The following is a 10,600-nucleotide window of genomic DNA, read 5'->3' as shown; positions in this document are numbered from 1 at the left end:
GCCTCAACACACTTCAACCATCAAATGCAACAGTTTGAAAGGCACAATCCATTTAGGCTGGGAAAGGATCGCCTATGCGTTTGCTGGCTGCGCAATGCAAGCGCGCTCTGAACAGGGACCGTGTCTGGCCATTCTTTACTTCATAGTACCGTAACACATCACAAGTCTCACAGGGACAAAAGTCACATCATTTGCAACAGCCATGGACAAAAAGCGTACACGAAACGGGCGAATGACAGACGCAAGATCGACTGGGAGAATGCTCGCATGCGTGAGTTTGATTGCGACGAAGCAAAACAAAGACGGAAACCCTGGTTTGTTGAGGTTTAGGCCAGGGGCCCAGAACAGGGGCAGTTTATGCGTGCCAGCAGAAGCTCTACTGGCAATGTGGGCAGGACCCTCAAAGCCTTCTTCCATAATACCTACTCCGTACAAAACACAAAAAAGGAGATTGGATTGGACCCAGCCTAGCATCTTCCCGAAGATCGTCTCGAATACGGAGGGACGGGGCTGATATCAAATTCTCCAATAGGGGCACCCACGCACGCACGTCCTTTCACGACCGCTGTGCTGGGTGAATGGATGTCACCACACTTCTCTCCGTTTACTCTCTTGTCTTTTGTCTTTGTCTTCTGCTCACTTACTCTGTATGGTCGGTGCCCAGTCTCCAGACACATCCCCCAGCACATGCCCTGACGACCTCGTGTCGGTCTCAGCTCGTGCCAGTTATGCTCTTCTTTGGTTCTGTTTTCTCTTCGGTCGTCTATCGATCGCTATTACTTTGTCATCTTCTCCACGATGATCAACGGGCTGAAATTTGAATATGACGCCTGGATTATGTGCAAACTAGAGGGAACTGTGACAAATTGAACATCGTGGGCACGGCGGGCTATCCATAAAAAAGGAGCAAACTGCTAAAGTTGCTACCACTGCTCGAAATGTCTGCTAATTACACCAGTAGCGTCCCCATTTCCCTTTTTGTTAGCGGCGGGTGCAAATCAAAGCAGCGTCCAAGCTGGACCGCAAAAGTGGGGAACCCCTTGCCTCGTCAGTGAAAGCTGTCGCCGCCGACACTGCAAAGTAATACCGTTCGTTACAGGGCGCGTGCCGAACAGATTTGCTCCCATTTTGCGGCTTGGCTGTCGCTGAGCTGTCGCCTGTATCACTCCTTCCACCCCACCCCCATATTTACACACGCACCTTTTGTTGCTCCCTGTTGCTCTCCTACCCCCGGCACTCCCTTCCTTTCTCGTCCTCAGCCTTTCCTTCCTTATTTCGTTCTTTCTCTTTTCGTTTTCTCCTTTTCCACTTTCCTATTTCCTTCTCTTTTCTCTCTTCCACTTTCTTGCCCAAGCAACATCTCCTCACCGATATCGCCAGCTTCTCTTTCAGCACGCAACACGAACCGTTCATTAGTCTGCGACGACGACCCCTGACCAACCGGTTGTCCCTTATCAGTATCGCCGCCCACAATGTCTGACGAAGAACTCGATCGTGACTGGAAGCCCAGCGGCCGCCGGCCCCAGTCGTATGTTTCCATGCTGCCCGATTTATACAGCCTTTGTGTCTTGTTTTCTTTCAGTCGCTAACCGCAAAGAACGATTGCGCGTTCGTTCTCTCTCGAGCTTATGGACATCTTCCGTATCGAGAACAGCGTTGCAGACCTGGATGAGCAGGTTGACAAGCGGTGAGAATGTGGCCCCCTCGTTTCCCCTCTTCTGTTGCAGATTCACCAGCGAAAGCGTCAACCACGCATAAATCATCCGTTTATGCGTGATTGCGTTCTCCTTGCTTCTGGCTTACTTTAATTGAGATTTGATGCCCTCGATAACTATGTTGGTGTGCCCGCTAATTCGCAATGTCCCACGTCCAGGAAGCAGCAGGTCACCAGCCAGACCACCGAGCTTGAGGCCCTCGAGGCGCGCATTCGCGAAATGGAGGCTATGCTCAATAAGAGCAAGAACCCAGCTGCTGGCGCGTCACCGACAAGCCCCCGCAACGCCCGTCCCTCCATCAACAGTGTCTTTGCCGACGCCAACACCAACAGCAGCGGTCCCTCGGGCGCCGACACCCACTCCCAGAGCGCTACACCACGGCCATTGGAGCACCGCCAACGGCAGCAGGGCCAGCCGCAGCAGCAGCAGGTGGACGCACAGAAGTACGGCAGCAGCCGGCCAGGTACGGCACGCGCAAGCCAGCAGGCTGTGCCGGGCGCTTTGCCGCCAACCCCCGTTGGCAGTGAGGGTGAGCTTTCTTTTGTCAGGTGCAGAGGGGAGCCAAGCTTCTCGGGGGATCTAGGCTCTAGGCTTTTGAAAGAGTGCCTTGTGGCTGACTCACGCAACTTTACAGACGGTGATGGCGACCGCTACTAGACAACGACAGTACATACATACAACTCGTCTTGACGTATTCTGTCATCACACGGACCGGACCTGAAATCAACTGTACAAGCACAACGGCTGACTGCCGGATTCAGTTTTCGATCAGCTGGACAGCGACACATCTCACTTCCGCGGGGCCGGCGTCTCCTGCAGCGATAAGAGTCTCTCCCACAACGAGGATCGCAAGCCGTACATCGACGTGTCTCCTTTTCTTTTAGCGCTCTCTATTTGTTTACATACATCTGTTTAATATTTGCATCGGGGATGTCGATTTTTTTTCTTCCTGGGTTTTTCTTTGTCATCCCCTGTCTCAATACCAAACCCCCGTCACGATTCCCTATTCCCTCCTTTGCACTTTGGCCACATACTTCCGCCATATGCTGTTTACCATTTACAATTCACTTGGTCTCTTTCTGCGTGCATCTGGAGCCATATCCCATAGCCATATCCATATATAGAGACATACTGAACTCGTATCGCACATTCATAGTCTCCCAGCAAACTACCACAATCTCCCTTGCCATTGTCTGCCGTCTTCAAGTATTGTTACATTCGCGCGTAAGATCCCTGTAAGCGGAACGGAGGTGAAATGGATGTCCGCAGTATTGCAACAGAGGCCCGTTTTAGTATGTTGTGCATCTTCCAACATACGGCACGGTACGGCACGGTACGGCCCGGTTAAATTTTCCAACGGCAATCAAACGGCAGAGGCACACTCCAGAGGACCTAGAAAGCCTCGACTCGCGAAGCTGTTCGTGGTTCGCGGTCATTAAATGTGATGATTGACTCAAAAGGGTCAAAAGACAAGATTGAGAGATACACATGAGACGAATATTCGACAAATGTGTGAAAACATAAATAGCAAAACAACCCGAAAAAGCGGCAAGAGCGCGAGACCCCTTCCCCCCTCCCTCCCAGTATAAAGGGTTCACCTGCCTCCGATCTCCAAAGTTGGCCCCATCATTGTCGACGACCCCATTTTAACCCACAAACAGTTCTCCGTTTTCCATCTACGCCAAAAGCTTCTTTGAGGCGAGTCCGACGCGAGAATGGCCCATGTCAAAGATCATGTACAGTGCCTTGAGGAACACGTCACCCAGTATGCCAAACGGCTCCATACTGTCCTGAATGCCGCCGTAGCACAGCGTGTCGCTGACGTTCTGGAAGTTAAAGTAATGGCCAGGGATCGTCGCGTTCCAGTGGTCGTCGACAAAACCAAAGTCGAGCACGGGCAGGGTCACATTGCAAGGGAAAACCCAGCCGTAGTACACGTCGCTCATGTACGCGCCCGGCACAAAGGACCAGTATAGCTCGACCAGGTCCGTCGGAAGCAGGAGCAACGTGGTGCCCGTGTCCGCCACCATGGGCCAGTTGTGCATGCGCCAGACGTTGTCGCCGCCAACGTGGATCGACTGGATATAGAACTCCCAGAATCCAGAATGAGGCAGCACCGTACGCCACGTTATGTCGCCCGTGTAGGAGCTCTGATTGATGTAGCCAAAGTGGTACTGGCCGACGTCCTGGTACTTGAGATCTGCCGCAAACAGGTTCTCCTCCAGAACGGGGCGGAGAGCGTCAAGCAGAGTCGGCTGCTGCGGGTACGTGGTGCTCGAATGATTGAGGGCCAGACCCAAGATGCCAGACATGACGGGGTCGGTCGTCAGGCTGCGGGAAACAGCCGTGGCCGACTCGACCGTCGCATTGTGCAGAGTCACATTGCCAATCCGAACCGAGTCGCGGTAAATACCGCCACCGGCGTAGCTTCCGTCGCCATATGTGATGGACCAACTAGCATTGGCAACGTCGACAGACGTACGGGACTTTTCCGGGTGGTAAATTTCTTGGCCGTCCAAGTAGAAGCTCGGCGTATCGGAACTGAAGAGCCAACTAGCAAGTAAACACGCGTATTAGCAAGGCTAGCATTCGTACAAAAGCAAAGAATATCCCGGTTTTCATCATCAAGCATACAGGTCTCCAGATCCCGTGTCGATGTCGAGCCAACACAGTTGGCCAGGCTCGCCCACGTAGACCGGGCTCAGGTACTCGCGGTCGTAAGTCTGGTTGTAGGCACCGATCGGGCCCGAGGACAGACGGTCGTTAGCATTCGTGTGCATGCCGGCCGGGTCCTTGTTGTACTTGGCGTAGGTCCACGCAAGCTCGGCTGCGCCATTCCTGCGATAATCATTGTTGCGGACAAGGTCGACTGCGAACGTTGCCCTGTTGGCGATGTGGACAGGGCCGTAGCGGGCATTGAGCGTTTTATCGACTGCATCGGACACATCATAAATAAGTACAAGATCTTGAAACGCGAGCTACACGTGCAAGCTGGTATTCTTACTTGCGATATTAAGGACTGGCTTTGCCAGAACGGTACTGGTCCGCAGCAGGAGCACCAACGACGCAAGAGAGGAATACCGCATGCTGAGCAAGTAGATATAGCGAGAATGTATGAAAGAAGATGCCGCTTTTTCAGTCGAGAGATTGGGAATGACGAGAGCGATGTCAACAACGGTGTTTGAAAGGGGCCGGTCTCACGATAAATTTCACACTTAAGGATTTTAAGCAGCCAACGGCCAGATAGTGGCTAGATGGGTGAAATGAGAGGCAGAAAGCAAAATTAAGTAATAAAAAAGAGAGCAATTGCAGGAGTAAATGAAGCAGCAAATAAAAGATGGGAGACGTCCTGATAGGAAAGGAGGACGACAAAACCTTGTCAAGCAAAAAGAAGAAGAAGGTGCGAGGCACGACTACGACCTTTTAAGTCTGGCCGCAGCTTCCTCTCCTGGCCAGAACTGGTCTTCAATATTAATGGCGAAGAAAGAGCACGATTGGGTTGCAAACGACGCACACTAGGATGGTACGCGTCGCTCGTTTATCGTTCCTTCCTCGGCCGGCTTGTGCGTGTGCGATGCCTTGGCCTGTGGACGTGTCTCTCAGTTCTGCACCGGACCGGGTGGTACACGTTACCGCGGCAGCTACGCAATCTCCCATTTTTGGTGATGCTCGAGCCGGTCATAGATACAGAGTAAAAGTGAACCATCAAGGACCGGCCGGGCCCCCTACTCGGATGCACCTCCCCGCAAATGTCTCCTTCATACGCACGTTGGTCGACTGTGTCTCGTCTGTATTCCGTACGACATTGTGGCCGCCACAGTGTTTGTACGTTCTGGGCGCGTCTCATTTCCTTGTTTCTCCTTCTCTTGTGTTCTTGTGTCTTGTCAATGTCAATGTCGTGTTCGGTTGTTTCTGGTGGTGCTCGGCCTGTTTGTGCTCCGTTTGTAATTGCAGGGACGGCCCCATTAATTTTCTACAGAAGGAGAACAATCTCGTTGAACAGAATCAGCGAGAAACAACTCTGGCCATATCTATAGTGTCTCGAACGGTATTGACAAGACGGTCTGTGTCAGTAGGAGAAAGTCGGAAGTTATTTATAATATTTATTGCCATTTTCTCCGTCTTCTGAATTTTCTGTCAGGAATGTGTACATTTATGTATTTATATGCTTTTTTTTTAAAAAAAAAAAAGAAAGCATCGGATAACATGTCAACTAAATCATATCAATAAAGTATATCAAAATAAAACACAAACAGGTGCAAACAGTAAAGTTCACATCCCCTACCGTGTTTTTATATACGCTTTCCTGCATGCCACTTTGCTTGGCTGCGCTACGATTTTTTGCTGCCGTGTTTCGTTTTGTTTAACCCTTCCTTGGCGATCATAGACGGATGTGATGCAAAATGGTATCTTCTTTTTTCTCTTTTTATGGGGTTTTTGGGGCCTTTACGGGGCATGCTTGAGAAGGATAAATACAAAAAGCTATGCCTTGCAGGAACAGAAATAGGACGCACTCCTTGACTCACAGCTCCTCGTGCTTGATCCCCTCATCCTGTGCGGCCTGTTGTGATGGTTTGGCCTCTGCAGACGAAGACGTAGACGACGAAGACGACGTCGATGCCGTCTTCTCGCTCTTGGTCGTCGCCGTCGCCGTCTTGGTCTTGCTCGACTTCTTGGACTTGCTCGACTTGCTTCCACTCCCGCTCTTTTTCTGCGTCTTCTCAAAGTTGCGGACGGCCTTCATCGCCAGGTCCATGCCAACCTTATCCAAGTGGTCGCGCTTCGCCTGCAGCTCCTTGGCCGTCAGCACCGGGTCGTCCGTAGGGCCCAGCTTCGCTTGCGCGGCCTCCTTCTCGTCCAGCCATGACGCAATGGAGGCGGACAGTTCGTCGGACTCCTTGAGGTCCTCATGTGTGTAGATGGGCGGGACCGGGCCGCGGTCTTCGAGGGGTTCCTCTTCCGTGGCTGCCTCGGCAACGACTGGGGGCTCGTCGTCCTCGAGGCCGTCAAAGTCGGCCTCAGTGGCAAACGATTCTGATGAAGAGGCCGCAGTCGAGGTCGTCGTCGACGAGGACGATGACGACGACGAAGCCGCAGCCGCAGCCGACTTGCTAGCGTGGAACGCCTCATACTCGACAATCCGCTCGCGAATCGAGTTTGCAAACTCGCGGCTCTGCACCAGAGCCTCACGGAGGCCGGCAATAAGAGCCGGACGCTTTTCGGCCTCGGCGATGCGCGTTTCAATGGCATCGACGGGCGTCTTGAGGGCCGTGTACTTCTTCTTGAGCTCCTCGTGCGTGGCGTCGACGCCACCGTCGTAAAGCCAGTCGCTGGTCTCGCCGCGCATTGTCTCGAGCGTGGCCCGCTCCACGGGGGTCGACGCGGCGATAAAGCTGTCACTCTCGAGCAGGCCGCGCACCTTGTAGGTAAAGGCCTCGAGCTGGTTGAAGCTCTCCTCGCGCTGGACACGGGCGCGATCAGACGCATCAAACGCCTGCAGGCGCTTCTTTACCGTCTGCATCTCGCTGTCAGACAGGGCACGAGTGCCGGCCTTTTCCAGGGTAAACTTGATGGGAATGGCGACCGGCACCTTCCTAGCCGGCTCGCTGGGATCGGCAGCGGCTGGAGTTGGCGACGAAGATGCAGACGAGGAGCTGGTAGTGGAGGAAGAGGTCGTGCTGCTGCTGCTGCTGCTGCCGCTGCTGCTGCTTGAGGTGTTGTTGGAGGAGCTGGAGCTCGAGGCATTCGCATCCTCAGTCTCGGAAGCCTCGTCGCCCTCCTTGAGGGGCTGTTGGTCCTTGTTCTTGCCAAAGCCAAACAGGTTCTTCACGCCATCCATGAGGCTCTCTTTCTCGGGGCCTTCTGCCTCGCATTCAGCAATAGCCTTGATGACTTCCACCTCGCCAGTTTCAAGGCCGAGCCGAAGGCCGAGCTTAAACTGGATGGTGGTCGGCTCGCACGCGTGCTTCTCCACGAGCTTGTCAAACGTGTCCGTCAGGTTGCTGGTCGTAAATGTCTTGACGGCCGACGCGACGAGCTTGCCATCGGCACCGGGAATGTGCTGATAGAATACGACAGAGGCCTCGGCCTTGTTGTCCTCGCCCAGCTCGTACACGAGCTCCTCCTTGGAAGCCGCAGGGCCGATGTGTGCCGTAGGCACCCAGATCTGGCGCTCGGGAATGACGTTGGTGGCAGCAGCGTCGGTGCTCGCTGGCTTCATGCTCACGCCGTAGACGGCGCCCTCCGCGACACGGATTTCCTTGACACGGAAGCTGGGACTGAGCTCGGCCGCACGGAAGCCGGCACCAAAAACGGCCGCTTCGTCGGCGTTGACGTTGGTGCGCAGCTTGCTGGAGCCGCCAAAGATCTGCTCGAGCTGCTTCTGCACAAACGGCGTGCGGGTTGCGCCGCCGTGCAAGATGACCGAGTCCAGATCGGCCACGGTAAGGCCAGCCATGCGCAGGGCGTCCTGCACGGCGGCGTTGACGCGCACAGCGTGCGCCTCGGCCATTGCCTCGAAATCGGCACGGCTGATCTTGTAGCGGAAGTCGATGTCGTTGTAAAGACCCTCGAAGCTCGCGGCCGTGTTGGTGTTGGCGCTCAGGACGTGGCGGACACGCTCGGCCTCTTTGGCAAGCTTAGCAATGGTGCGACCGTGGGCCTGCACCGACGCAGCCGTGATCGCCGCGGCCTGGGCGGCCTTGCTGTCCACAAACTGGGCCACCATGTCGTCGACGATGAGCGCATTCAAAGCGTCGCCGCCCAGCGTGCGGTCCCAGCCGCTGCCCAGCACGTCGACCTCCTGGACGGTCTTGTTGAACTTGCCCACGTCCTTGATGGAGCGGCTCTGGAAGCGCAAGACGGTGGCCTTGGTGGAGCCGGCGCCCATGTCAAAGACCATGTGCACCTCGGGCTTGCCGCCCTCCTGGACGCTGGGGAACTGGCGGCTGGTGGCGTAATTGAGGCCGACGGCGAGGCCGTCGCTGATGAGGGAGAGAACACGCAGGCCGGCGAGGTTGGCGGCGAGCTCGACGGCCCGCTTCTCGTCGGCGGTGTAAAACGGAGGCACAGTGATGACGGCGGCACGCACCGACGTGTCCGGACCAGCCAGCGCCTCCGCGTTGCGGCGGACGCTCTTGAGCTCCATCGCCAGCAGCTCCTCAACCATCCAGGCGTCTTCGCTGTCGACGAAGGCCCCGCTGCTCTTGAGTGCAACGGTCTGGCGGTCCTTGTATGCGGCCTCGAGCTTCAGAGCCGGGTGGCGAGCGGCGTATTCTTGGATCACAGCATTCGCGTCGTCGCTGCCGTCCATGGTCAGGCCAAGCAGGGCCTTGAGGTTGGGGAAGACGTCTCCGGGGAAGCGGGCCGCCAGGGCCATGGCATCGGAGCCGTATGCGCGCTCGGGGTAGACGCCGGCCTTGGCCCCGCCTTGTGGCGTCTTGAAAGCAACGGCGGAGATTTCTTTCCGCCGCGAGTCCTTGGTGAGGACAATGTCGAGGGGGATGCCGGGCTTGACGAGCGCCGCTTTGATGTATTCTGTACCGAGGTCGACACCGAGAACGGCCGACGCAGCGAGGGTGTGGCAGGCAAAGAGGAAGAGGCCCGCAAATGCGAGCCGCCAGGATATTGTGCGTCTTGCCATAGTAGTAGAGGGGCTGTGATGGACGGAGAGGAGGGAAGGTGTTGACAGACGCTGAACAGTGCGTTGGAGGCACAACGGGCTAGTCAAAGACGGCCAATGCAATGAGAGGAGGCCAAAAGAAGGCGAGCAAGCCCGGCCTTTGTCGTCGAACCTACAATGAAGAGGAACACAGACCCGAAATGAAAAACAAAAAAAGCAAAGAGAAGACGGAGGGAAAAAAGAGGCAATGCAAAAATAATAAAGAAAACGGGAATGAGGGAGGGTCCAGGTACAGTTGTCACGGTATGATCTGGCCTGTTTCCAGAAATATCCCGCCAACGATCGAGTGTGCTGTTTGCGCCGCGATCGAGGGTTGCGGTCTGACGTCGAGACAAAAGGACAGCGACAACCAGAGCAAAAGGACAGCTTGGAGGTCTTGGCCGTTGTGACAGCTGGGACCGTCCGATAAGCGTGGCAGGTGTGCGATAAGAAAAGACCCACATATTTTGCCAGCTGTTGCCAGCTGCCATATCCTCCGTTTTACTTCCGGGGCACCCAACAGCGAATAAAATCAGGAACCAGAGACCGCTACACGTCGCATTCGTCCAGATCTGTCGGTTGCTTGTTGTACACCGTACTGTGAGTAGGGAGACGGACCTGTTCCAGTGTCGCACAACATGCACAATACGAGAAGCCCAGCTTTTATGGTGTCGACTGGCCAGTCAGCGCGACTAACCATCGCAACGTGAGCATGCGTAGCAGGTAATTACGGAGTGCCTTTGCCAGCCCTTCTTTCTCACCCCTCCTTGCCGTGGCTTCAAACGGCAGGGGCCAATCCACCAGCGCGGAAAGAGCTTTGCACGACCAGCCGCCCCTCTATTTCTCATGCTTCATATGTCGTAGAAATATACGTCGTAATAGTGTTCCCTTCCAATGCAATATTCGGTATTACCCTGTCGGTGTCATTTTGACTCACAGTGCTTGCCTCTCTAGCGCCGAAAGCCGGCGTGTGTCAAATAATACACCAAGAGACCAAATACACCAAAGTGCACTCTAGTGGGCGCCAACACAAGCCGAACGGAAAAGTTTTGTTTTGGCCCGGCGCTCCTTCCTTGGCTGTTCAGTTGGATTTCGGCCTCTGGCTTCCGGCTTGCACTTTGCCTTCTCTTTCCTTTTGGCACCACAAAAGCAACTCGCTCTTTTGTGCCGACTGCAACCTCTTGCAATATCGACATCGACATCGTCGTTGTTCCGATCTACCACC

At 54.8% G+C, this 10,600-nt stretch overlaps 3 protein-coding genes across 3 annotated transcripts; 1 reads left to right on the top strand and 2 right to left on the bottom strand.

Annotated features, from left to right (window-relative positions):
• Nucleotides 1–1,472: 1,472 nt before the first annotated feature.
• On the top strand, nt 1,473–2,372 carry SPSK_02682 (uncharacterized protein; the record flags this gene model as incomplete). Its single annotated transcript, XM_016729550.1, has 3 exons — nt 1,473–1,528; nt 1,598–1,687; nt 1,874–2,372. The coding sequence occupies 3 exons, from the start codon at nt 1,473–1,475 to the stop codon at nt 2,370–2,372; spliced, it is 645 nt and encodes a 214-aa protein (XP_016589489.1).
• Nucleotides 2,373–3,391: 1,019 nt separating this feature from the next.
• On the bottom strand, nt 3,392–4,801 carry SPSK_02500 (aspergillopepsin I; the record flags this gene model as incomplete). The annotated part of the gene is made up of 3 exons (XM_016729369.1): nt 3,392–4,256; nt 4,350–4,647; nt 4,720–4,801. 3 exons carry the CDS (start codon nt 4,799–4,801, stop codon nt 3,392–3,394), a joined length of 1,245 nt encoding a protein of 414 aa, XP_016589488.1.
• A 1,436-nt stretch (nt 4,802–6,237) lies between these two features.
• Nucleotides 6,238–9,357, bottom strand: SPSK_02198 (hypoxia up-regulated 1; the record flags this gene model as incomplete). Its single annotated transcript, XM_016729072.1, has 1 exon — nt 6,238–9,357. The coding sequence occupies one exon, from the start codon at nt 9,355–9,357 to the stop codon at nt 6,238–6,240; it is 3,120 nt and encodes a 1,039-aa protein (XP_016589487.1).
• Nucleotides 9,358–10,600: the final 1,243 nt, after the last annotated feature.

The sequence above is a fragment of the Sporothrix schenckii genome (genome assembly GCF_000961545.1).
Source record: "Sporothrix schenckii 1099-18 chromosome Unknown Cont43, whole genome shotgun sequence".
NCBI classification, from domain to species: domain Eukaryota; kingdom Fungi; phylum Ascomycota; class Sordariomycetes; order Ophiostomatales; family Ophiostomataceae; genus Sporothrix; species Sporothrix schenckii.
Note: the sequence above shows the minus strand (reverse complement) of the source record. Positions and strands in the feature narration are given on the sequence as shown.